The sequence below is a fragment of the Pezoporus flaviventris genome, unplaced genomic scaffold (genome assembly GCF_033815535.1).
Source record: "Pezoporus flaviventris isolate CSIRO_AGI_PZ_B2104156 unplaced genomic scaffold, CSIRO_AGI_Pfla_v1 ptg000277l, whole genome shotgun sequence".
NCBI classification, from domain to species: Eukaryota; Metazoa; Chordata; class Aves; order Psittaciformes; family Psittacidae; genus Pezoporus; species Pezoporus flaviventris.
The window spans coordinates 62,487-88,031 of record NW_026892824.1 but is presented as its reverse complement, the minus strand read 5'-3'; the positions used below and the strand labels follow the sequence as shown (position 1 = coordinate 88,031).

Genomic DNA, 25,545 nt, shown 5'->3' with positions numbered 1-25,545 from the left:
CATCCATACGCTCCCAACGCCGATTGGCTCATCCACATGGCTCGTCCCACCTCCTTCCTCCCCCATCCCCGCTGCCGGGCGGGGGCTGCGGGACTTTGGGGGGGGCCGGGGTTTGCAGAGAGCCCCCCCCCCCGCTCGGTTTGGGGGTTCCGGGGTGGGCGGGGGTTTGACCCTCCGCTCCGCTGGGCTCAGCCCCCCCGCCCCCGTGTGTGTGTTGCGGAGGGAGGGTGCAAAAGCGGCTCCAGCCCCCCCCCCCCGCATCCCTCCCCCTCCGGTGCGGCTCCGCTGCAGAGGAAAACTGCGACATGGGGGGGAGGGGGGGGCTATGGCACGTGCTGCCCCCCCTCCCCCCCCGCCGTTACCGCGTCCCGAGGCCGTTAATCTGCTTCTCTGGTCAGCCCCTCCGGCCCATCTGCATCCCACGGCCCCCCCCCCAGCTCTTCTGAATCTCGGCACCCCCAACCCATCTTTAGCGGGAGGCGCAGTCCTGAATCCTGCCGTTCCGGGGGGCATCGTGCCCCGAGACCCCCCCTGGATTTCAACGGGGGGGGGGAGGGGGGCAGATCCCGCTCCTTTTGTCTCGGCCGCGTCCCCTTCTCCCTGCGTGGCTCCCCCCCCCGCCCCAAAGCTGTGTTTGTGGGGTGCAGCTCCCCGCTTGACTGCGAGTCCACGGAAAACCGGGGGGGGGCAGGGGCGGGGGCGTTCAGCACCAGCCCCCATTTAATCCCCTCTAATCCGCCTTCCTGTTCACAGGGAGCCTCGCGGCTGCAGGGCGGCCGCATCGCGCGTCCCAGCGCGTCCTCCTGCCCCACCGAGATCCCCCAGCCCAGCCGAGGCCCCTCCGGGGTGCTCGGGCCCGGAGCGGCGGCAGAATCCGCACTGCAGCGGGTGACGTGGCTCCCGCCATTTGCCTTCCCGGGCAGCAGCGCGGCCGCTCCCGCCGGGATGCACCGCAGGGGGTGGGGAAATCTCTGGGGGCACCGGAGGCCGCTCTCGGTGCGGGGGACCCGGGGGGGTCTGTGGTCCGCTCGGCTGCGGCTGATGCCGAGGAGGCGCTGCGGAAGAGCCGGTCCTAGCCGCGCTGGAGGGGGTGGTTCAGGCACGGTGGCCCGGGGCAGGGGGAGGACCAGGGTGCACACCCCCCCCCCCCCCCCCCCAACACCCAAACACCCACTCGGGTTTGACTGTGTTCAACTTCCTCTTCATTATTTAGCCCTGACGGGAGCCACAGGGGAAGAGGGGCGGCTCTGACATTCCCCCCCTCCCAGGGGCTGGGACCAGCTCTCAGCTAAGCCAGGGCTGTCTCACCCTGCCATAAGGGACACAGGGACCCCAGGACACATCATGGGTGGGGTCTGCGGGGGGAGGTGGGGGCACCCATCTCTGGCCACCCAGAAAGATGAAGGCACCCCGTTCAGCCCCAGCGGTGGTGTTGGCACTAGAACCCGCGCTTCAAGGGACAATGCAGCCCCTCCTGCCTTCACAGAACAGGCAGGAGCCCCCCCCGAGATTTCTGCAAGTACGGGGGGGAGGTGGGGCAGTCAGCGCCTCGCTTTTGGAGGAGTTAAACCAGCCCCCATGTGCTCACTTTGCTCCTGGGCCTCAACAACCCACACCAGCACTTAATAGAGATGGGGAGAAATAGAAGGGAGAATATGAGGGAGTCACTGCCCAGTCCAGGGCAGGATGGGTTGGGGGAGGATGAGTTTGGGGAGCACAGGGCTAGGCTCAGGAACCAGGTAGAGGCCTGGGGTGCACAGACCGCAATACTATGGGAAGTCATCAGGGACATAACAGAGTAAAGACACCAGAACCAGGGATAAGACAGGGAATGCTTTTTATTCAGACCCACAGAAGAGGACGGGTGGGTCCGGAACAAACTTTTCCATTGAAGCACAGACCATTGACAGGACAGACCCTGGCGAACACACTGCTACAGCCCTGAGGGCCTTCATCTAGGTTATGTTCCCTGTAGAGCAGCACCCTTGGGGGAGTTCAGTATTCCTCCCCTTCCTCCTCTCCCTCCCCTTCCACAGAATCCACCCCCACCTCCTCGTAATCCTTCTCCAGTGCAGCCATGTCCTCCCGGGCCTCTGAGAACTCACCCTCCTCCATGCCCTCCCCCACGTACCAGTGCACAAAGGCTCTCTTGGCGTACATCAGGTCGAACTTGTGGTCCAGGCGGGCCCAGGCCTCGGCGATGGCCGTGGTGTTGCTCAGCATGCACACCGCGCGCTGCACCTTGGCCAGGTCCCCGCCAGGCACCACCGTCGGGGGCTGGTAGTTGATGCCCACCTTGAAACCGGTGGGGCACCAGTCCACAAACTGGATGGTGCGTTTGGTCTTGATGGTGGCGATGGCGGCATTGACATCCTTGGGCACCACGTCCCCGCGGTACAGCAGGCAGCACGCCATGTACTTGCCGTGCCGCGGGTCGCACTTCACCATCTGGTTGGCCGGCTCAAAGCAGGCGTTGGTGATCTCAGCCACTGAGAGCTGCTCATGGTAAGCCTTCTCAGCTGAGATGACAGGGGCATAGGTGGCCAGAGGGAAGTGGATGCGGGGGTACGGCACCAGGTTGGTCTGGAACTCCGTCAGGTCGACATTCAGGGCCCCATCAAAGCGCAGGGAGGCTGTGATGGAGGACACGATCTGGCCTATCAACCTGTTCAGGTTGGTGTAGGTGGGCCTCTCGATGTCCAGGTTGCGGCGGCAGATGTCATAGATGGCCTCGTTGTCCACCATGAAGGCACAGTCGGAGTGCTCCAGGGTGGTGTGGGTGGTGAGGATGGAGTTGTAGGGCTCCACCACGGCCGTGGAGACCTGTGGGGCCGGGTAGATGGAGAACTCCAGCTTGGACTTCTTGCCATAGTCGACAGAGAGGCGCTCCATGAGCAGGGAGGTGAAGCCGGAGCCGGTGCCACCCCCAAAGCTGTGGAAGACCAGGAAGCCCTGCAGCCCTGTGCACTGGTCAGCCTGGTGAGGAGAGACAAGGGGAGGGCATGTTTAGTCCAGGGAACAGCAGAAGTTGCTCCTTCAGCTCTGTGCCACCCTGAGGACATCTGGGGGCTTCCCAAAGCAGAAGTCACCGGGGTGGATGGCAGGGTGGCCCTGACCCATCTGTTGGTCACTGGCTCATAGGAGTGGTGAATCGCTCCGGGAAGCCCCAGGGGTGGAGAATGTGGGCAAAAGCAGCTTGTAGGAACATGTTTGGGCTCCGGGGCCAAGCCCCGGGCTCAACACAACCGCTTTGCTCCGGGCAGGACCGGTCCGAGCAGGGGCCGCCGGCGCGGTCACCGGGACGCCCATCCCCAACCGCACGCAGCTGGACTCAGCCATGGCCAGAGCCAAGTGGAAACAAAGAGGGAATTGCAGAGCTCAGCACCGCCCTGGGGCTGCGGCGCTGTGGAGCCGCTCCAGCTCCCCCCTGCGCCGCATCGCGTTGCGGCCAATGGCAGCCACTGCACAAAGGGATTAACAATAATTAATACATTAAAGCTAAAGCCAGCCCGGCTGCTCCGAGACGGAGAACTGCGGCTTTGTCCTCAGCTCGCCCCCTGCAACCTCCCCCCCGCATACCAGCTTGCGGATGCGATCGAGGACCAGATCGATGATCTCCTTCCCGATGGTGTAGTGCCCACGGGCATAGTTGTTGGCCGCATCCTCCTTGCCCGTGATGAGCTGCTCGGGGTGGAAGAGCTGCCGGTATGTCCCCGTGCGCACCTCATCTGTGGGGAGAGCCCGTTAGCGTCTGTTGGCCTGTGAAGTCCGGACCCCTCCCCAGCCCCGGCCCACACTCACCGATCACCGTGGGCTCCAGGTCCACGAAGACGGCACGGGGCACGTGCTTGCCGGCACCCGTCTCGCTGAAGAAGGTGTTGAAGGAGTCGTCCCCGCCACCGATGGTCTTGTCACTGGGCATCTGCCCGTCGGGCTGGATGCCGTGCTCCAGGCAGTACAGCTCCCAGCAGGCATTGCCGATCTGCACGCCCGCTTGGCCAACGTGGATGGAGATGCACTCACGCTGCAAGGACAGGACATGGGGACGTGTCACCCCCTGCCTCCCCTGCTTTGTTCCACCCTAAGGGCCCCCCGTAGGGATGCTGCAACCTGGATGGAGCCTGGATCCTGTCCCAAGGCACTGTATTGTTCTGGGTCCTGAGCTCCTGGGGTCCCATCCAGCCCACCCAGGGACCTGAGGCTGGGCCCATTGAGAGATGGGGAGCTCAGAACTGTGTGGCTCATCCTGATCCAGGCAACAGGGACCCCACACAAGGGCCCTAGAGTCTCATCCTGCCCTATACACCCTGCTTAGACCCAGCAGTACCTCTGGTAGGGCCTCAGCATCAGGGTCCCTGTTAAGCCAGGGCAACACCCATTGGGGAAAGGGGGAGCTGTCCCACTCTGCCCCCGCAAGGGGACTCATTCTGCACCATTAAACCAAGGCGGCGCCCAAAGCAGGCTCAGCACCGGGGGGGCCTGTCCTGCCCGGTTTAACGGGAGCCACGCCCAGTGCGGGACCACAGCTCGGTACCGGGAACGGGGGCCCGATCCTGCCTCGCTGAGCCCGTGCCACGCCCAGTACGGGCTCAGCCCCAGGGTCCCATCGTGCCCGGTTTAACAGCAGCCACGCCCACTTCGGGCTCCTCGATCAGCACCGGGGACCCATCCTGCTCGGTTAACGGGCATCGTGCCCAGAGCAGGCTCAGGGCTTGGTCCCGGGCGTCCCATCCTGCCCACTTTAATAGGAGCCACGCCCAGTATGGGCTCGGTGCTGAGCCCCAGGAAAGGAGAAGGACGCATCCAGCTCCGTTTAACGGGACCCACAGGAAGGGCTGAGCCCCCACCCCCCCTGCCAGCTGTAACGGGAGCCACGCCCGGTGCGGGCTCAGCCCCGGGACCCAGGGCCTCATCCCGTTCACCCCGAGCGCGGCGGGGCCGGCCCCGGGAACAACAGCGGCACCGGGAGACGGGAACTGGACCTCCCCTCCCTGTTCCTCCCCTCACCATGGTGGCGGTCGCTCCGGGGCGGTCTCACAGCCCGACGCTGAGGCGGTCGATGTAAGAGGCGCGATGGAGCGCGGGGCTCGACGCGGGGCTTTATAGAGCCCGGAGGGGCGGGGCGGGCGGCGGGGCCGGGGGGGGGCGGCGGCGGCGGCCATTGGCGCGGCCCGGGATGAGGTAATGCCCCCCGGAGCCGCAGACAAAGGCCGGGCGGTGCGGGGAAGGGGGGGACTGGGGGCTGCGGCTGCCGCCTTCAGGGCCTCGGCCTCGTCCTTGTCCCCGGCCCCGCCTGGTCCCGGTGCCCCTTCCCAGCCAAGCTGCCGGTCCTGGCCATGCCCCGGTCCCTCTGCACTGCCCCAGTGGTGTCACCGTCCTCGTGTGCACAGGCCTGGCTCCCGGTCACATCCCTGTCCCCATCCTCAGCCACACCCAGGTCCCGCGTACCCGTCCGCATCCCCACCTGTACCACCATCCCCTCATCTGGCCACTGCCCTGCCTCCAGTCTGTGCTCCCGGCCCCATCCTCAGCCACACACCTTCCCTGTCCCCCACCTTGCTGTTTTCCCCATCTCCATCACACTTGGTCCCCATCCCTGTGCCCATCCCTAGCCACACCGTGGTCCCCATCCCCAGTCGTGGCCTTGTCCCCATCCCTGGGGATACTGTCCCCAACCCAGGGACGCTGTCCTAGACCTGGCCATGTCCCAGTGCCCTGCTTCCCAGTCACCGCTTGGCCTGGCTCAGTGCCCTGGCTGCAGCCTGGCCCGTGCCCATCCCTTCCAGTGCCTCTTTGTCTGCTCAGGCAGCAGAACCCAGCCCCGCAGGGCCCAACCCGGGGGAAAAAGGTTCCTCCTGGGTGTAGCTGGGGACGGGTATTGCCATGGGGCTGCAGACACTGAGGGGACATGGGGGACAAAGGCCTGAGGTGGGGTTTTGAGGCTGGGGGCAGCTGCTCTGCAGCAGCTGGTGGTGAATGGGGACACAGCGGGAACACCAGGACGTGCATACCCCAACCCCCCCTCCATCTGCTGCAGCCCTTGCATGGCACCCCCGATTCACCAGACCCACAGTCGTGGCGTTTCTCCTCCTCAGGGAGTGCCCCCTCCTTTCTGTCCCTGCAAAGGCCATGGTGGCTGGGGCAGCGGGAACTTGGGGGGTCAGTCTCTGTAGAAGGGTGACCCCACACCACCTTCAGGTCTGGCCCTAGCTGCTGCAATGGAGCTGCCAGGGTGCCCCTCCCGCAATGGGAAATGCCATTCTTCTCTGCTCTTCCCACATTCTGCAGTTTTCTTTGCATCTCCAGGTTCCTTCATCCCCAGTCCCAGACACACTTCCTCAGTCCCAGCCCCACATCCTCAGCACCAGCCCCACATCCCCACTGCCCCCCCCCCCCCCCCACGCCAGCCCAGTGCTTCTGGGGTGCTGCTGAGGTGGGGTGGGTGGGAGCAGGGCCCGTGGGGCTGCAGACAAAGAGGGGTGAGGATTTGGGCATCGCCCACCAGAACAAAGGACTGGGCGGTCCTGCCTGCACAGAGTAGAGGAGAACCGGGAGATCCGGCTCCCACCGGGAGCAAACGGGTTTTAGGGGCACCCTAAACCCAAAGCAGCTCATCCCCCCCAGCCCTGACCCACAGTGGGGCCATCCCTGCATGGGAAACGCTTCATGTCTTTGTCTCCCCATGGTCCTGAGCCTCCAGCGCTGGTGTGGGACCTGGCAGCACATCCCCAGTGTAACCCCACTGCTGTCCCCAGAGTCTGGGGGTTCGGGGCCCTCCAATAGCTCCTGCCACAGGGACCCCTGTCCATGCTGGGGAGGGGGTCCCTGCCCCGTTGTGTACCCCAAGCCGTGGGCTGACAGGCGGTGCCCCATTGGGTGGCGGTGGCTCAGCCCCCCCCGGGCAATGCGGGGTATGGGATGTGGGGCTCTGGGTGCCGGGGGGACCCCCGTGTCTCCCCCCATCTCGTTAGGTATGGAGGGCCACTCGTCCCCACGCCGGCCGCTGCCAAGCAACCGCCGTGGTGGCGGGGTTGCTAGGAGACCGGTTGCTGAGGGATGGGCTGGGACCCCCTCCTCCCGCATTCCCCTTCCCTAGTATCCATCCCAGGGCCTGTGGGGGGTGTGGGAAGACAGGCCTGGAGTCGCCCCCACTGCCTGACCCTGCTGTGCTGGGGTGGGACACCATCTATGGGACCCCCCCAGTGCCTGCTAGGGGGGCTGCACAGGCACGGGGGTTTCCCAATACCCACCCTGCCATGGATGCCATGGGAGCTACACAGCTCCAGTGTGTGCCGGGCTGGAGGGGGCTGGCCCTGCTCCCGGCCCCCTCAGCACTTCCCGGCCTCCTGTGCTCTGTTGCCTGTTGGTGGCAACGCGGCGGCTCCTGGCGACGGTTGTTGTACACACACACACCCCCCCACCCCCCACCCCCCCGCCATATCCACTGCTGGGCACGGGACAGGCCATTGCCCCACCGGGTCCCCTCTTGGGCCACGCAGAGCCCACAGCCCTGCCCATGCTGCCCCCCCCGGGCTGGGCATCTCGGGGGGTGGGGGAGGGCTTTGAGTGCCGGTGGCTCCTGGTTTTCTGGCACGGGGGGGGTCACAGTGGTGTTCCCGCAGCTGGGTGCCCTGTGCCCCCCCCGCGCAGCCCCCACTCTGCGGGAGCCACAGCAAAAAGGGGGTTCAACCCGGGGGCTGGACGGGGGGGCTGCAGCCCGGGGGTGGGGGGGGCGACCGCGCCGCCGTGGGGAGGGGGCTGCAGCAGCGCAGCACCGCAATGCGGCAAAACCCGCAATAAAGGAGCAGGGCGGCGGCGGCGGGAGGTGAGAGAGATCCCGCTGCGGGAGGGTCCCCGCACTTGCCCTCCCCCAAAGCACCCCCAGAGCCCAGCAGGAGATGGGGTGGGGGGGACTCGCGGTGCTCTGGGGGAGCGCAGGGAGCGGGGGTCGCAGGGGCACCCCAACCCCAGGCGGGTGCTAGCAGTGAGGATGTGCGCAGGGAGTGGGGGGACACCGGGGAGCCAGGGGATGGGGGGGCATTAGGGAACCTGAGGAGTGGGGGCACACTGGGGCTGCCAAGGCCATGCCGGGACCCTCCCTGGGGTGCCCCGGGACATCGTACCCCCCTCTCCTCCCCAGCCCTACGTGGGAAGAGGTTCCCTTTGTGGCGGGGACACCAAGAGGGGCAGCGCTCGGGTTCCAATCCAGGCCTGGGGGTCTCCGGGGCTGCCGTGTCCCCACGCTGCGGCCCTGGGAACCCCGACCAGGGCCGAGGGCGTCCACAACTTCCCGCCCGTCCTGCGCTCCCCGAGGAGCCGCCCCAGGGCCTGGCACGGGAACGCGCGCGGCGCCGGGAGCGGGAGCAGGAGCCGGCGCGGCGGGGACCCCGCGGGGCTTCCCACAGGAACGGCACCGGGATGGGGACGGGGAGAGGGGGGGGGCAGAACCCGGCACGGGGCAGCTCACCCTAACCCCCCACCACAGGCTGGGCGGCGGCGCTCCCTGCGCGGAGCCCGGGGCTGCGGCGGGGAGGGCTCAGGGACCGCTCCTGCCCCCCTCGGTCCCGCCAGGCCCCAAAGACCCCCCCCATGACCCCAAAGACCCCCCCGAACCTCCTCCTCACCAAGCCCCGCCCCTCGCCCCGTTTTCCACCCCCCACATTCCGCTCCGCTGACGTCACCGCCCGCCCAACCCCCGCCGTCCCTCGAACCCGCCGTTCAGAACCGAGGCCGGGCGGAGAGGGCGTGGCCAGTCGGTGAACGGGAAAATGCGATGCCACGCCCCCTCCCCCTTCCCGCCCGCCCCCGTCCCGCTCCAGTATATCACGGGAGGGCCCCATCGGGTGCCCCCCGCCTCCTTCCTCGGTGACTCCGTAGCGGTTCGGGCAGTGAGCGGCCATGGTGAGGGCAGGGGGGTGCGGGACCCCCCATGTCCACGGTAGCACGTGGAGCTGTGTCTCGGGGGGGTGAAGGGCTCTCGTGTGCCCAGGACACTGTAGAGCTGCTGAGCACTTTTATGCTCTAGTGAGGGGTTCCGTGTGGCCCTGGTGTGGGGTGTTTGGGGTGAGGGTCGGGGGTCCCAGCCTTGGGCGCACTGCTTGTCCCGGGCTCCAAGGCAGGACCTGGATGGATTTGCTCCTGGGGAGGGAGACGTATCCCACGGAGGTGCTGGGGGGAGCGGGGTGGAATCTGCCGTGATACCCTGCTGGGGATAGGGAGAGCTCCTCGTGCGTGGGACGATGGGGGGGGGGGGGGGGGGGGTGCGGACTCAGCAGTGGCTGCGGTGGGGAAACGCTTCCCAGTCCCGGGAGTTTACCGAGTTTGTTATTGCCCCTGAGCGACAGCATGAGGGGTTCCGGGCTCACATCCCTGTGGATCAGAGCTGCTGGAGAGAATGGGAATTTCCCTTGGTAATCGAGGGGTGCACCTGAACTGGGGGTGATGGGGACCACTGAAAAGAGGGCAGTGAAGTTGCCTCTGTCCCCATACAAGCCTAGATAGGGAATGGTGAGGACTGGGAATAACCCTGAGGAATCCCAACCTCTGTATTGGAGCGACGGGTGTGAAGTAACCCAATCGGAGCGGGGGGGGGGGGGGGGGGTGAGCCTGACCCCTGTGTCCCCGCAGCGCGAGTGCATCTCCATCCACGTTGGCCAAGCAGGCGTGCAGATCGGCAATGCCTGCTGGGAGCTGTACTGCCTGGAGCACGGCATCCAGCCCGACGGGCAGATGCCCAGTGACAAGACCATCGGTGGCGGGGACGACTCCTTCAACACCTTCTTCAGCGAGACGGGTGCCGGCAAGCACGTGCCCCGTGCCGTCTTCGTGGACCTGGAGCCCACGGTGATCGGTGAGTGTGGGCCGGGGCTGGGGAGGAAAGTCTGGACTCCACCGGGTGCTAACGGGCTCTCCCCACAGATGAGGTGCGCACGGGGACATACCGGCAGCTCTTCCACCCCGAGCAGCTCATCACGGGCAAGGAGGATGCGGCCAACAACTATGCCCGTGGGCACTACACCATCGGGAAGGAGATCATCGACCTGGTCCTAGATCGCATCCGCAAGCTGGTGGGCATCCCATGTGGTGGGTTTATTCCTAGGGTGGAGGAGTGGCTAAGGAAAAGGGAAGCCATTGTTCCGGGGTGGGTGATCAACGGGTCCTTCTCACCTCATCAGCACTTTGGGACAGGAGGTGGAGCTGCCCTGAGGTATGTGGGGACAGGTTTGGCCTGTCTCTGGTTGCCCACATGGGATGCATCTCCTGAGCCCAGCTATGGGGAGGAGGATGAGAAGCCCCATGCCCGGGGCAAGGGGGGACTTGCAGCCCCAGTTTGGGTGCTGGTGCAGCACTGGTTGGACTGGTGCGGCTGCCTGAGCTCTTTGAACCTGCGGTTCCCACACTGGGGCTGGTGCCGGGGCTGGCTGGACCTGCAGTGCTGCTGGCTCTGCTCCAGGAGCTCCAGGCACATCAAAGCCAGAGCTTGGCCACCCATGGGCTTGTGTGAGCCAGGTGGCTCCTGCTGCACCCATCCTGGGGAGCACGCAGCTCCAAAGCCATGGCTGACCCACTCTGGACCCCCGCTGGGGGCTCTCCCCACAGGCTGACCAGTGCACAGGGCTGCAGGGCTTCCTGGTCTTCCACAGCTTTGGGGGTGGCACCGGCTCCGGCTTCACCTCCCTGCTCATGGAGCGCCTCTCTGTCGACTATGGCAAGAAGTCCAAGCTGGAGTTCTCCATCTACCCGGCCCCACAGGTCTCCACGGCCGTGGTGGAGCCCTACAACTCCATCCTCACCACCCACACCACCCTGGAGCACTCCGACTGTGCCTTCATGGTGGACAACGAGGCCATCTATGACATCTGCCGCCGCAACCTGGACATCGAGAGGCCCACCTACACCAACCTAAACCGCCTCATCAGCCAGATCGTGTCCTCCATCACAGCCTCCCTGCGTTTTGATGGGGCCCTGAATGTCGACCTGACGGAGTTCCAGACCAACCTGGTGCCGTACCCCCGCATCCACTTCCCTCTGGCCACCTATGCCCCTGTCATCTCAGCTGAGAAGGCTTACCATGAGCAACTCACTGTGGCTGAGATCACCAACGCCTGCTTTGAGCCGGCCAACCAGATGGTGAAGTGCGACCCGCGGCACGGCAAGTACATGGCGTGCTGCCTGCTGTACCGCGGGGACGTGGTGCCCAAGGATGTCAATGCCGCCATCGCCACCATCAAGACCAAACGCACCATCCAGTTTGTGGACTGGTGCCCCACCGGTTTCAAGGTGGGCATCAACTACCAGCCCCCGACGGTGGTGCCTGGCGGGGACCTGGCCAAGGTGCAGCGCGCGGTGTGCATGCTGAGCAACACCACGGCCATCGCCGAGGCCTGGGCCCGCCTGGACCACAAGTTCGACCTGATGTACGCCAAGAGAGCCTTTGTGCACTGGTACGTGGGGGAGGGCATGGAGGAGGGTGAGTTCTCAGAGGCTCGGGAGGACATGGCTGCGCTGGAGAAGGATTACGAGGAGGTAGGGGCTGACAGTGTGGAAGGGGAGGAGGATGGGGAGGAATATTAGTGCCTTTGGCTCTGGTGCCTGTGACACTGTAATGCTCATCATTAAAGATGCTGTTTCCACTCTTGCCTTGTTCATTGTCCACTGGGAGTGACCAGGGTAGGGGGATGCTCTGAGGGGAGGTGGGTCCTGGCTGGTTCTGGTGGTTCTGTGACATGGGTGTACCTTGGCTCGGTCCTGTGCCATCGGGTGGCTGTTTCCTGCCGGGCTGCCTGCACCTGAGAGACGTTCATGTCTCCCTCTCTGTGCTATTGCCCCTGTCACAGAGTCCATCACCCAGTGGGGTGCAGACCCCTGGATCACCCCCTGCTTTGGGCCTTGTAGTGCAGCCAGGATCCAGCCTAGTGGAGGTGCCCTGCTCTCTACGTGGTGTCTTGACTGCTCTCCTGTGCAGTGCTGGGCAGGGCACTGACTCCTTCCTGTAAGTGCTGCCTGCGGAGGGAAGGCGTGGGGGGGCAGATCCTGAAAAGCCGAGTCATGGCTGCCCGTTCAGAAGGGGGGGGACACGTCAGGGGTCCCACTCCCCGCAGCTGGGGAGGGACACGGCCTGCTCCATAGCGCCGGATGCGACCCGCTGACTTGCGGTAGCCCCCGCCCCGAGGCTTCACCCCACGGGGTTCCCCAACCCTTCTGCTGGGGCCTGGCAGGGGGAGCCCTCCCCCCACCCCAGTGAATCGGGGTCCCCCCGGCCCCTCTCCTCCTCGCTCCCTCTTCTGCCGGGCTCCTGGTCCTGCCCCATCCCGCCCCCCGAGGGGCACCCGAAGCCCCAGCCGGGAGCCACCTCCCCTCGCACCCCCAGGTCTTCCCGACGGGGCGGAGCCGCCGCCCGCTATAAACAGCCTGTAGCGGGAACCGTTGCCCTCCCTCTACCAGCATGAGCGGCGGCGGCGGCGCCCCCCCCCCGCGGCGCTCCTTCGGGGCCCCGCCGCCCGTCAGCGCAGCTCAGGGGCTGCTGGCGGCGGCGGCTCGGGGAGCGGAGCGGGAGGAGTTGGCGGCCCTGAACGATCGTTTCGCCGCTTTCCTGGAGCGTCTGCGGGCTCTGGAGCGGCAGAACAGGGTCCTTCGAGACGCGCTGGGCCGCGCCGCCGCCGCGCCGCGCACGGCCGGGCTGGTGCAGGAGGAGCTGCGGGGGCTGCGGGAGCGGCTGCAGCTCCTCGGCCGGGACCGGGACCGCCTCCAGACAGAGCGAGACGGGTTGGCCACTGACCTGGCTGCCCTGCGGCAGCGGTGGGTGCGCGGCGGGGCCGGGGATGCGCCGGGATGAGGAATGCGCCGGGATGAGGGATGTGCCGGGACGAGGGATGCGCTGGGACAAGGGATGCGCTGGGATGTGCTGGAGAAGACACAGGGAGATGCCCCTGGTACCCAGGGCCGTGCAGCAGGATGGGGAAGCACCAGGGGTGTTGGGGGGCAGGACGCACTGGAGGCTGCGGGGAGGGGTGCGCCGCGTGTATCGGGATGTGCTGGGGAGGACCGGGAGAGGCTGGAGAAAGCCCTGGGAGGACTGGGAGAGACTGATAAGGACGGGGAGCTCGGGCACTGCAAAGGGTGGGGCACGGGAGTGCACTGGGAGTGGACAAGCACTGAGGTGGGAGATGAGCCCAAGTCAGGGGCTGAACCCCCCCCCCCCCCCCCCCGGGGAGGAGCGTGGCCCAGCGAGGGGTCTTGGGGGGCTACGGTGGGGTCTTGGCCCCAAGACAGGGCAGGATGTGGGGGTCCTGTCCTGGCTCAGGCTTGGGGATTCCTCCATCCCCGTGTGCCTGCAGAGTGGGGGCTGCAGGAGGGTCCTCACCTTGTTCCGCTCCTGCTGTCCCCAGGCTGGAGGATGAGACCCAGAAGCGGGAGGTTGTGGAGAAGAGCCTGGTGCTGTTCCGCAAGGTGAGGGGGCTCATGCAGTGCCCATTCTCCTGTGCCCCCCATGCCATGCACCCCCGGCTGCTCACGCATCTGAAGGCCCCGGCCATGCATCATGTAGACTAAGGGGGGGACCTGGCATGGTCTGCGAGTCCCCATCCACTCCCTGCTGCCCCACAACTCATCCCGGCCGTGCCCACAGGACTTAGACCATGCCACCTTGTCCCGCCTGGAGCTGGAGCGGAAGGTGGAGCTGCTGCTGGATGAGATCAGCTTCCTCAGGAAGCTGCACGAGGAGGTGCGATGGGGACACGGGTCGGGATGTGGGACACAGGCAGGGTCCATAAGCTGTGTCGTGACATATTGTGACAGCCTGTGTGCCCCCCAGGAGCTGCGGGACCTGGAGGTGAGCACCCCAAGCCTGGTGCCACCAGTGGAGTTCTGCAAATCGGAGCTCACAGTGGCGCTGCGGGAGATCCGCACCCAGTACGAGAGCATCGCCGTGAGGAACCTGCAGGAAGCCGAGGAGTGGTACAAGTCCAAGGTACCAGGGGCCGGAGGGGGCTCTGACTGGGGTCCGGGGCACCCCAATAGCTCTGACCCCTCCAGTGGGTGCTGCAGTTTGCAGACCTCTCGGATTCAGCCAACCGCAACCAGGAGGCGCTGCGCTTGGCCAAGCAGGAGATGAACGAGTCACGGCGGCAGATCCAGAGCCTCACCAGCGAGGTGAATGGGCTGAAGAGCATGGTGAGACCCGGGCGGGGGGACGATTATGGGGGAGAACCCCAGCCCCAGGGCCTACAGCGCATCCTCATCCTGCGCAGAATGAGGTGCTGCAGCGGCAGATGCAGGAGATGGAGGCTGAGTTTGGGGAGGAGATTGGGAGTTACCGGGATGTGGTGGAGCATTTGGAGCAGGAGCTGCGGCAGCTCAGGGAGCAGATGGCGCGGCACCTCCGCAAGTACCAGGACCTGCTCAACATCAAGATGGCTCTGGACATCGAGATCGCCACATACCGCAAGCTGCTGGAGGGTGAGGAGAGCAGGTGAGGGCCTCCCCCTGCTGACTTTCCCATGGGATCTCCTGGGAAGGAGGTGGCTCCACAGAGGACAAGCAGCTCTCATCCCACAGGAGCTGGGAGATAATGGCAAGGCCAAGCGATGGGGTGAGGATGAGGGAGCTGCTGCCACCCCACCCGCCCGTAATGGGGTCACTCAGCAGTGTCCAGTGACACCCCACAACCTCCTCACCCCCTTTCTGCCCCCCAGGATCACTGTCCCCCCGCACCGTCCAATCTCCTTCAGCGGGAGAAGCTCAGGTGAGAGGGGTTGGGGGTGCCCCAGTTGTGTCCTTGGGGGTCCTTTTCCCCCATGAGAGTGCAGGTGGGTTCTGTGCCCTGCCTCAGGGGGGGACTCATGGCTTCTGTGTCCTGCAGTGCTGGAGCCTGTGCAGAGCCCAACTAGGAGGATGGTGCTCATCCAAACCATTGAGACACGGGACAGGCAAGTGCGGGGCCCCTGTCCCTGCATGAGGGGTCTCCCCCCTCTCTGGGGCTGTTTCTACCTGGGGTGTCGACCCCACCTGCATCCTGACCCCACCTTGTCCCCCCACAGCAGGTGCTGACGGAGTCGCACAGACAGAGAGCAGAACCGGGACAGTGATGGAGGGTCCGGGGAGGCTTCACCGGCTGCCCCCCCATCCCAGCGGCACGATGCATCCGGTGCCTTGTGCCTTCCCCTATTCATTGCTGTTTATGCCCCCCTCCCGCCCCTCGTCTGTATTTAACCTTCACCGAGTGCACCCCGCCTCCGGGGGTCGCGGGGTCCGGGAGACGCTGGGGCTGCGCCCCCCGCAAATAAAGGCTGTGGCGCGGAGGGACCAAGTCCCGCGAGGAGGTGCGGGGTGGGTCCCGGCGCTCGCACCTTTACCGGAGTGCGTTACTGGTGCTGGACCACCAGGCGGCGCTGTCCCACAATCCCCCATCCCGGCGCTGTAATCAGCGTCTTCCATTCCCGGGTTCTGATAGGCTGATATCAGCCTATCGCTGAGAGGACTGGGCGCTCGACCAATCCCAGACGGGTGTTTGCGCGCGGTGCCGCCGCTGATTGGTCATTTCTGGGCCGCGGGCCGATTCAGTGGCGTTGGCGGTGTTTATAAAGAGGGGCCACGCTCAAGGTGAAACGGGAGCGGGACGAGAACCGGCCCCGGGAATATGGGGAGTCCCGAAGAGGAGGGGTTCACCCCCGCACCGCGGCAGCAGCCCCCCACCCGCTGCGGTGCGATGCGGTCGCGCTGGAGATAACCCAGCTCACCCCACCCCCTGTGTGGAGTGTCCGGTGTTGTGAGCCCCCCTCCACATCATCCCTTCCCGAGGTCCCCCCACATCCCCGGTCCTACCCGTGTCCTGCAGGCGCCGGCCGGGCGGTGGCAGCACCGGCCCAATGCCATGCGGGGGCAGGGATGGGGATACGGGCTGCGGGGTCCAGAGGGGTCCACAGCGTGGCCCCGCCTCGGGGGGCTGTCGCTGTCCCTGTGTCTCCGGGGGGGGGGTGATGGGGAAGGTGACATCGAGGGGTTCCCCCCATCGATGCGGAGCTCGTCACAGCGGCTCAGTCCGTCGTCCCTGTCCCCGTCGCGTCCCCCCGGGGGTTGTGTCCCCAAATGTTCCCTTCCAGGCCACTCCACCCCCCACGGAGGTGACGGCAGCCGCTGCACATCCAAACCCCGAGTGCTTTATTGGGGGATGTCATGACGCCCCACGATCAGCTGCGGGGATGGGGACAGCACCGGGACACCCCAATGCCACCCTTGGGTGTTGCATGCGGGGAGGAGGACACGGAGCACTGATGGGGGTGGGTTTGGAGGGGAGGAGCGCCGGAGGGGTCAGTCAGGGTAGATGATGAACCCGGAGAAGGTGCTGTACTTGTTGGTGTTGCCACCGTGCACTTTGCCCCCGTCCAGCTTGATGAAGACCTCGTCCCCCACGTCCAAGTGCAGGATGACGCTGTTGCTGGCGTAGTCGTAGTTCTGGTCCGCATCCTGCGCGATGGCGCTGGCCCGGACCTGCGGGATGGGGGACACAGTCATCAGAGCCCCCCCGTCTGTGTCACACTGTGCTCAGGACCCCGCCGCCCCGCTCAGCCGCGGCTCAAGGTCGCACTGTGCCCGGGTGCTGCAGAGCCGGGGGATGGAGCCGGTGTCCCCCCCCGGCTCCCAGCCTGCTTTGGGAGGGGACAGGGATAGAACACCCCCCCAGCCCCCGACCGCTCGCATGGGTCTCGCTGTCGGTGTTCAACCAGGGAGCCCCAAGACCAGGAGTTCCCCGCGGAGGTGATGGAGCCGCCATTGATCCCGCTGGATCCATCCTTGTTTCTCCCATAATAAAAGGAAAGTGTCACCACAAACAAAGGGACCGGCCAGGGGGAGCACAGACCCGCCCCCCCCACCCCGGAGGCCGGTGCTCCTGAGGCAGTGTGCCCCAACCCCCCCCCCTCCCCCCCCCAGACCTGCATCAGGAGCCCTGGAAATGGGGGTTTCATGTCCCCAAGGATAGGCAGTTGCTCCCCCCATCACCCAATGGACCCAGAGGGGGAATGGGATGGGTGGGAGATGGGAATGGGGCTACTGGGGGAGCTGGGATAGGGGGAAATGGGATGGAGGAAGAGGGACGGGAAGAAGAGGATGGGAATTAGGCTGGGGGAATTGGGTGGTGGAAATGGAATGTGCATGGTGGGGGGAATTGGAGAGCGGGAATCATGATGGGTGGAGCTTGGATGGGGGGGTCAGGAATGAGGGGAACCAGGATGGAGAGATGGAGATTTAAGGGAAAACAATGGGAAAATCAGGCTGGGAGTAAACAAGATGGGAAAAGCGCTATAGGTGAAGCAGAGTGGGGGAACTGGGATGGAGGAAATTGGGATGCAGAAAACCAGGATGGGGGGAAATGGGACTGGAGGAGCTGGATGGAGATAACCAAAGCCAGGCTAGAACAGGGCAAGGGACTGGTTGGGAGGAAGCAGGATGGGGGAAACCAGGAGGAGCCGCGGTCATGGTGGTGGCACCAGTGCTGGTCCCAGCCTGTACCTGTCCATTCTTCATGAGGTCGGCCCACATGCTGGTGCCGTCGCCGCCGCGCATGAGGACATGGTAGGTGAAGAAGTAGATGCCAGGAAGGGGACAGGTGAACTTCCCACTTGAGGGCTCGTAGTAGTTTCCCACGTTGGTGACCACATCGTCAAAGCGCAGCACCTCATAGCCCTCATGGGGCTTCCGCAGCCCAGCATAGAAGGCGATCTTGGGGCTGTAGAAGGAGGGGATGTACCCCCCAGGACCTGGCCCCGGTGGCCCTGGTGGTCCCGGCCGACCTGGTTCACCTGGTGGCCCCCGTGGTCCCGGTGGCCCTGGGGGTCCCCGTACCCCAGCACGGCCCTTGCGGCCCGGCTCACCCTTGGCACCGGGCAGAAAGGGCTGTGGGGAGGCCGCGGGCAGCTCGGGGTAGGGGTCACAGACCATACGGCAGCTGCCCAGCATCTCATAGTGTGCGGCTGCCTTGGAGCTGTGCACCAGCAGCGGGATGGCCACCAGCAGCACCAGCACCATGGCCACACCAACGGCTGCCCCGGCCACCCGCTTCCGCCGGCTCAACCGCGACGCCGCCAGTGCCAGCAGGTCCTCGTCGCCCTTGGGTGCAATGATGATGCTGGGGGGATGGACGGCACCCAGCCGCCCACCGAGATCCTCAAGTTCCGGTGGGGACAGGGATGAGGGTGGAGATGTGAATGGGGATAGGGATGAGGGTGGGGATAAGGATGAGGGTATGGATAGGGATGGTAACAGCAGCGGGGATGGGGTTGGGAAGAGCAGCCAGGCTGGGGACAGCAGCGGGGCGGGAGATGGGAATGGGAACAGGGACGGGGATGGTGACAGCAGCAGGGCTGGTGCTGGGGACAAGGATGGGACCAGGAGCGGGAGTTGAGCTGCGAATGGAACCGGGACTTGCACTGGTGAAGGGGAAGAAAGCAGAGCCGGTGATGGAACCGGGAGTGGAGGTGGGGAAGGGGCTGAGATAAGAGCCGGGGACGGAGTAGAGATCGGAGCTCCTGCAGCAGCCAGAACCGGAGCCGGTGGAGGAGCTGGTGATGTAACCGGAGCCGGGACGGAGCCGGGATGGAGCCGGGATCGAGCTGGGAAGGAGCCGGGACCGAGCCGGGAAGGAGCTGACGCCGGAACGGAGCCGGGAAAGAACCGAAACCGGAGCCGGGATGGAGCCGCCGCGACGCGCGGGGCAACTTCTCGCCAAGTTGCCCGGCAGCAAGCACCCCTCCCGCGGGAGCGGGACTCCCTTCCCCGGCAGCAGCCCCAGAGCGGCCCCGCTCTCCCGGCGCGTGCTGGCGGGGACGGGCGGAGGGACGGGGACGGGCAGCGCCGCCAGGGGCGGTTCTCCCGGAGCCCCCCCCTCGCCCCACTCATGGACGCACGACCCCGGGCCCGCAGCGGAGTCCCCCCCCGCTCCTGTACACCCCCCCCCCCAACAGCCGGTGCCCTCCAGTACCTGCCGCCCGCGGCGCCGGGAGCCACGTGCCGGGGCCGCCTCCCGCAGCGCACCGCGCCCGCAGCCCCGCTCCGCCCGCCCCGCTCGACGGCACCGGGCACGGCGAGGGGGAGGGAGGGGGGTGGGAGGGGAGCGCAGCGGGGGCAGGGATTGTGCAAAGGGGGATGCGGGGGGTGTGAGGGGCTGGGGGCGCACAGAGCACCCCCCCCATGCACCACCGTGGGCCCGTTTTTGGGACCCCGCTGGCCGGGGGTGGCTCTGTCAGGGTGTCCAGTCCTTCTCCAGGATGGGGACAGAGCCCCGGGGATGCTCCAGTGCCTCTGGTACCACCGGGGGGGCTGGAGCTGGGGATGTGGGAGTGTGTGTGCCTGTGCATGCTTAGTGCAGGTGTGTGCATGCTTAGTGCAGTTGTGTACATGCTTATTGCAGGTGTGTGCATGCCTGCGTGCCTATTGTGTGCATATTCTGCGCATGTGTGTTTATGCCTGTGCATGCTAAGTGTATCTGTGCACATGCATACACATGCTTAGTGCATGTGTGTGAATGCTCTGTGTGTGTGTACATGCTCAGTGCATGTGTGTTTATGCCTGTGCATGCTCTATGCCTGTCCATGCTCAGTGCATGCGTTTTCATGCCTATGCATGTGCATGCTCTGTGTATGCTCTGTGTATGTGTGTGCGTGCCCATGCATGCTCCATGTGTGGGATTCATCCCATTGCTTCTCCAGGCCAGGCCGGCGCCTCCAGCGGCCGCCGATCGATCCCGGGCTATTGCCGGGATTTATGGCCCCGTTCTGCGGGGGATCGATGCGATCCCGACGATATTTGTGCAACAAATCAAGCTGCTGAAGCCGCTCCCCAGCTCGCCCCGGCGGGAGCCTCCGGTGCCCCCGGGAGCCCCCCGAGTCCCACCGCCACCGCCTGGCGTTAACGAGCGGCATCAGCGCGTTAATTAGCCACGAGGGGAAGCCCTGCCGCTAATTACCGGGCACCGGGGTGTGGAGGGAACGGGCCCCGTCGTGGCGTCCCTGCGGCCGCACCGAGCCTCGGTTCCCTCCTCCATCTGCTCCCGCTGTCCCCACGCAGGGCACGGGCACTGCTGTGGTCATCCCGATGGGAACGGACACATCCCGCACCGCAAAGCCCGGAGCGAGCCGGCAGAGCGGAGCATGAATAAATGCATCAGCAGGCTCGGGGACGACGGCGGTGGCGGTACAGCCACGGTCACCATCTGCCTCCGCGGCCCCCGAGGACCCACCGGCTTGTGGAGCAGCCGTGTGGCCCCCGCAGGGTCACATGCAGCGCCGGTGCTGTTTGGTGCATGGTCCAGAGCGGCCGGTGCACGGTCCCTGGCACCCAGGCGACATCATCCTTCCTCTCCCCGTGGCTTCCCCAAGCGCTTCCCTCCCCACCGAGTGGCAGAGGGAACCTCATGCCGATGGATACGGATGGCTGGATGCGGCTGCATGCTCCAGCCAGGCCCTGGTGGCAATAAAGCTACCCAGGTTGGATGCAAATTGTCCTTGAGCGGCGGCAATAAAGCAGCAGCCTCTGCTTTGAGCGGTGCTGGGGGGGGGTTACCTCCCAGTTCTCTGTGTCTACCCCTCCCTGGAATGGGGCTGATCTCCAGCCCACAGTCACAGATGGGGGCTGCCCCACATTGGAGGGGAGACACACATACACGGTGTCACTCAGCCACTGCTATGGTGCTGCAAGGTTTCATCCCATCACCACCTCCAGGGCGGGGGGGGGCACCCCTTGGGAAGGGGGAATTCCCCAAGGGAGGGATTGATGATGTGCCGTGCCCCCCCGCACTGGCGGGGGCCGTGCAGCGAGGCTGTCCATGCCGGCGCTGCCTGGATGGGATGGATGGCTGCGGCCCGGCCCGGATTAATTCTCTGGACAAGTGGCATTTATTACGGATGCAGGAGATGTCAGGCAGAGAAATCCATCCCACCCGGGCGGCAATTAAAGCGGTAGCCAGGGGAAGGGAGGGGCCATTTGCCCCCTGCCTCCCATCGTAGCACCCTGGCGCTGTGCACCCCCCTGTGCAGTGCTGCCCCCTGCGCTATGGGGCTGGGGGCTCATTGGGGATTCGGCTCATGCCCACCTGAGCCGGGCACTGACAAATAGACATTTAAATCAGACAATTAGCTGGGCTGCACCGCTGACATCCTTAATGTATTAATGTGCATCAGCAGCTAATACATAGCAAATCCCCCTCAGAGCAGCACGGGGGACAGGGGGCCGCGGCGCAGCCGGGGCTGGCAGTGATGGACGAGCCCGGGGGACTCCGGCCCCGGCGCTGGCATTAATTACCAGCCAAGTGACAAGGCAGCGACACGAGAGAGGTGCTGGAAGCCTTCAACCAGCTCTGGCAGCGTGTGAACGGGGCAGCCATGGGGGGATGTGCTGCGGGGGACCACGGGTGTGAATTGGGACATGTGTGTTTATCAGGATATGTGTGTGTATTGGAACATGCGTGTGAAGCAGGACATGTGTGTGCAGTGGGATGCGGATGTGCATCGGGGCACATCCGCATGGGGATACAGGTGAATTGGGACATGTATGTGAGGACATGGTAGGATGAGGTCCTGGCCGTGGTCCCTGGTGTGTCCCCAGCCCAGTGCCTGTGTCCATAAGCAGTGACAGGTGCCTCAGCTCACAGGGATGCTCCAGGGGTCAATGGCACCAGCGCTGATGGCTGCTGCTGACCAATGGCACCAACCACATGGAGACCCCCCCATGGCCCCCCACTACTGGGGCACCCCAGGCGCTGCCCTGCACACACGGCTGGGGGCACACGGAGCTGTGGCCACTCGCGGGCTCCATCTGCCCCCAGCGCTGGAGGCAACCTGACATTTGGAATTGGGGTTACTTAAAGGAATCGATGAGGATGTGAGAGCCCCCCCACCTCCTGCATCCATCCTGTGCTGCAACAGGGGGTACAGACAGAGCCCCCCTCAGCCGCGGGAGTGCTGGGGGGGATCCTGGGGGCTGAGGAGTCTGTCCAGCCACGGGGGAGTCCCCTATTGAGGGTGATGGGGCTGAGCCCCCCCGTGCCAGGCAGCGAAGCGTGGGCCAGGGCCGCTGGGACCTGCTGTCAAGGAGGCAGCCAGGCAGGGCGGGAGGCGCGGGGGGGGTGGGGGCGCTGTCAGCGCGTCCTGACGGGCAGCGGGGCGGGGGGGCCCGACAGCATCTCCCTTATTGCCTCTCAGCATCCTCCCATTGCTCACAGCAACCCTCATTGCTCACAGAATCTTCCCATTTCTCATGGCATCCTTCCATTGCTCCCCAGCATCCCCCCATAGCCCCCAGCATCTCCCCCATTGCTCACAGCATCTCCCTTCTGCCCCTATTCCACCACAACATCAGCCCATTGCCACCAGCATCCTGCTTTCGTCCCCCCACCCCAGTGCTTAGTGGGGTAACACACCCCAAAAATCCATTGGCTGCATTGCTGTGGGCATTCTGAGCCTAGGGGGGTTCACCCCCCCCCCCCACCCCCCCCCCCCCAGAGCTGAGCCCCCAGCACAGGACGGCTGCGGAGCTGTTAATAATGGATGAGCCCAAATTGGAGGCTGCAGCCGGTTAATCCCGGCAAACACGGCAGCGCTGAGCAAACAGAAGCTGCACGGGGCGGGGACGGGAGCGGGGGCTCAAGTCCACCCCGCACCCGGTGCCTCCAGGGTGGGCCTGTGGCGCTGCTGTGGGGCTGCCCCCCACCCGTTGTCCCAGCACTGCTGCCGGTGCCAGTGCCCTTTGACTGATGGTGTGTGGGGCAAAGTCTACTGGGGGAGTGGCACCATGGGAGCTCCATGGGGAGAGGTGGGTCAAGATAGGGGTCGGGGGGGCTTATGGGTCCATGGGTGCGTTCATGGGGTCCTGGGTGGGCTCAGAGGGTCCTGGGTGGGCTCATGGGGTCCTGTATGGACTCAGGGGTCCCTGGGTGTGTTCATGGGGTCCTGGGTGGGTTCACGGGGTCCTGGATAGGTTTATGGGGCACTGGGTGGGCCCGGTGGGTGCTGGGTGGGGATGCACTATCGTGGGTGGGCACATGGGAGACATGTTAGTGTGCACTGGTCCTGAACGGACACGTAAGACTCCACTGGAGGGGTCTGTCGGGGGGGGGGAACACAGCACAACCCGAGGGTCCCTAATGGCACCATCCACCCCACAGGGTGCCAAACACCGCGGCCGTGCCAGTGCCCACGGGGGTGGTGATACACACTATGGCCAAGCAGCTGCTGGTGGCCTATGGCGTGTGGGCTCTTGGGGGGCCGCTGGGGTTGCACCACCTCTACCTGGGCCAGGCCAGCCGCGCACTGCTCTGGATGCTCACACTGGGTGGCTTTGGTGCCGGCTGGCTCTGGGACGTGTGGCACCTCCTGAGCTGGGTGGCCATGGCCAACGGGGCTCCCGTGGCCCGCACCAGGCCTGTACTGGCGCTCAGTGCCCTGCACCTGGCTGGCCAGGTGTGGGTGGGGGTGTACTTCGGGCTAGCTGCGGCGCTGGGGCTGCCGGGGGTACCGGCGATGCTGGCGCAGCCCCTGGCCGTGGGGCTCGGGGTGCAACTGGTGGCCTCGGTAGGGGACCAGACATCGGAGGCCCCCCGCACGGTGGCCGCAGCCTTAGGCGCCCTCCTCCTGTTCCAACGCCGGGTGCTGGCGCTGTTGCCCATCAGCGTGGCCGCTGCCATCGCCGCCCAGCGGCACCGGGGCTACCGGCACCGCGGGACGTCGCGGCCCCGGCTGCGAGCCCGGCTCTACCGCCTGGCGCTGGCGCTTGTGGCCTTTGCCGTACCGCTCGCCTGCCGCGGGCTCAGCGGGGAGCTGGCGCTGGCCAGTGCGGTCACTGAGCTCCTGCTCCTGCCCCTCCGCGCTGGGCGGCTCCTGGCTGAGGTCTTGGGCTTTGCTGGAGGCTTCCAGGGATGTGGCGCCAGCACCGAAAGGAGCGAGCGGCAGCGGAGGGCGTTTTGAGGTGCAGGATGCGGCGCTGGGTACCGGGCGGAAGGGGGATGCTGCAGGGGGCTGCAGAGTCCATGGGGTTCGACAGCTTCCATGCCCTTAGGGGGGACAAACCCCCTTTCTGGGGTCCCCTCCAGCTGCTGGAGGTACTTCTGTGGCCCCGGGAGTGGGTCAAGTCCCCACAGCCCCCTCTCGCCCGCAGGTCTTGGGTCTCCCACCCGGCTCCTCCATCGAGGCCGTGCACCGGAGCTACCGGGAGCTGGTGAAGCTTTGGCACCCGCACCACAACCAGCACCACACAGAGGAGGCCGAGCGGCGCTTCATCGAGCTGCTGGAGGCCTACGAGGAGCTGGCAGGGCCCAGGAGAGCCCCGGGGTGATGCTGGGGCGCGTGAACACGAGTTTCCCTCTCTCTGCTGCCTTGTTCCTTCTAGTGCGCCATGAGTGAGGGGTGGGGGGGCCACAGGGATGGGTGGGGGCTTGGGTGAGCCATCACACGGGGCTTGTGCAAAGCCTTGCACGTTGTCTGTGCACGGAGAACTCGCCGTTCCTTGCACACCCGGCAGCTCCGGGGCTGTTGAGGCGGAGCGGGGCCCCGAACCCCGAGCTTAACCGCTCGCCACCCCGCCCCGGCTCAGCCTTCGGCCGCTCCCGGAGAACACTCGGGTGTTTCCGCCTCAGGGCGGTGGCTCTCGGAAGTTTCCGTCCACGTTCGGCACCAGCAGCCCCGCCCCGTTCCGTCCCTCGTGGATCCGATTGGCTCTCGCGGGAGGTTGGTCCCGCCTTTCCCGGCGTGAGGGGGCGGGGCTTTCGACGTTGCGTCGGCCGGACCTCTTCTCCATTGGCTGGGGGGGGCACCACCCTCCTCGCGCCGCTGCTCCCTTCTGCCCTCTCATTGGCCAGAAGCTCTCCGCCCGGCCCCGGCGTCGTATCTGAAAGGCTGGCGGAGCAGGGGGGCGGGCTAAGTAGGCCCTTTCCCCCTCTCTCATTGGCGGAGGGCGGGAGCGTTGCGGAGATCCCACGTCGCCACTGGCTAGCGAGCGGTGGCCGCGTCCTGATTGGTTGTGGGGCGGCTTCAGGGCTCCTGCCGGGCCGCGGCCCTCCGCCCCCTCCCGGTGCATCGGACGGCCTGAGGTGAGGGGGGGCGGCACCGGGACCGTGTGGGCCCTGAGCCGGTTCTGGGGCCGGGGAGGCCTCGGTGGGGCGGCCGTGGGGGGTGGGGGGAGCGGCTTTGGGGGTGGTTATGAGGGTAAGGGGGGGGTGTTGGGGATGATCCCCCCCTCCAGCCCCTCCCCTCTATGGGGAGCAGTGATCCCCTCTCCAACCCCTATTTCCAGCCATGGGAAGCAGTGTTTCCACGTCTCTCTAAGGGTATGGAGGATCTTGATCCCACCAGTGATTCCCACTTTGTGGAATCTGAGTGTGGCCACAGCATCCCAGCAGGAATCCTGCCCAAGGAGCACAGACCCCACTCTGCTCCTTGTTCAGGTGCTTGGAAGCTGGATCCCAGTGCTGGGAAGCACCATTGGGATGTATCCCGGTGTTCTCTCGTGTTTTCCCATCAGGAATCCATCCTGTTCCTCCTTTATGCCCCTAAGTGCTGC

General features: G+C 65.8%; 5 protein-coding genes across 8 annotated transcripts; 3 read left to right on the top strand and 2 right to left on the bottom strand.

The window, feature by feature from the left end:
* Window positions 1-1,820: 1,820 nt before the first annotated feature.
* Window positions 1,821-20,849, bottom strand: LOC133263316 (tubulin alpha-1A chain). 2 transcript variants are annotated; one of them, XM_061443043.1, is made up of 4 exons: window positions 20,845-20,849; window positions 3,802-4,025; window positions 3,580-3,728; window positions 1,821-2,976 (listed from the first exon to the last, which is right to left on the bottom strand). In XM_061443043.1, coding segments are annotated over exons 1-4 (1,356 nt in total). In that variant the 5' UTR covers window positions 20,847-20,849; the 3' UTR covers window positions 1,821-1,995. The 2 variants fall into 2 exon arrangements, with proteins under 2 accessions (XP_061299027.1, XP_061299026.1); XM_061443042.1 differs by lacking the exon at window positions 20,845-20,849 and adding an exon at window positions 5,008-5,164 and having other exon boundaries at window positions 3,802-4,024.
* Window positions 9,635-11,604, top strand: LOC133263317 (tubulin alpha-1C chain). The gene is made up of 3 exons (XM_061443044.1): window positions 9,635-9,850; window positions 9,919-10,067; window positions 10,600-11,604. Exons 1-3 carry the CDS (start codon window positions 9,730-9,732, stop codon window positions 11,572-11,574), a joined length of 1,245 nt encoding a protein of 414 aa, XP_061299028.1. The 5' UTR covers window positions 9,635-9,729; the 3' UTR covers window positions 11,575-11,604.
* PRPH (peripherin) lies at window positions 12,435-15,248 on the top strand. 3 transcript variants are annotated; one of them, XM_061443051.1, is made up of 9 exons: window positions 12,435-12,798; window positions 13,389-13,449; window positions 13,628-13,723; window positions 13,814-13,969; window positions 14,047-14,172; window positions 14,250-14,470; window positions 14,694-14,743; window positions 14,861-14,931; window positions 15,042-15,247. In XM_061443051.1, exons 1-9 carry the CDS (start codon window positions 12,446-12,448, stop codon window positions 15,084-15,086), a joined length of 1,179 nt encoding a protein of 392 aa, XP_061299035.1. In that variant the 5' UTR covers window positions 12,435-12,445; the 3' UTR covers window positions 15,087-15,247. The 3 variants fall into 3 exon arrangements, with proteins under 3 accessions (XP_061299035.1, XP_061299034.1, XP_061299036.1); XM_061443050.1 differs by having other exon boundaries at window positions 15,039-15,247; XM_061443052.1 differs by lacking the exons at window positions 14,694-14,743; window positions 14,861-14,931 and having other exon boundaries at window positions 15,039-15,248.
* Window positions 16,143-18,231, bottom strand: C1QL4 (complement C1q like 4). The gene is made up of 2 exons (XM_061443026.1): window positions 17,509-18,231; window positions 16,143-16,488 (listed from the first exon to the last, which is right to left on the bottom strand). Exons 1-2 carry the CDS (start codon window positions 18,022-18,024, stop codon window positions 16,309-16,311), a joined length of 696 nt encoding a protein of 231 aa, XP_061299010.1. The 5' UTR covers window positions 18,025-18,231; the 3' UTR covers window positions 16,143-16,308.
* Window positions 20,850-22,750: 1,901 nt separating the features above from the next.
* DNAJC22 (DnaJ heat shock protein family (Hsp40) member C22) lies at window positions 22,751-24,353 on the top strand. The gene is given in 3 exon segments (XM_061443015.1): window positions 22,751-22,803; window positions 23,156-23,955; window positions 24,128-24,353. Coding segments are annotated over 2 exon segments (942 nt in total). The 5' UTR covers window positions 22,751-22,803; window positions 23,156-23,207; the 3' UTR covers window positions 24,322-24,353.
* Window positions 24,354-25,545: the final 1,192 nt, after the last annotated feature.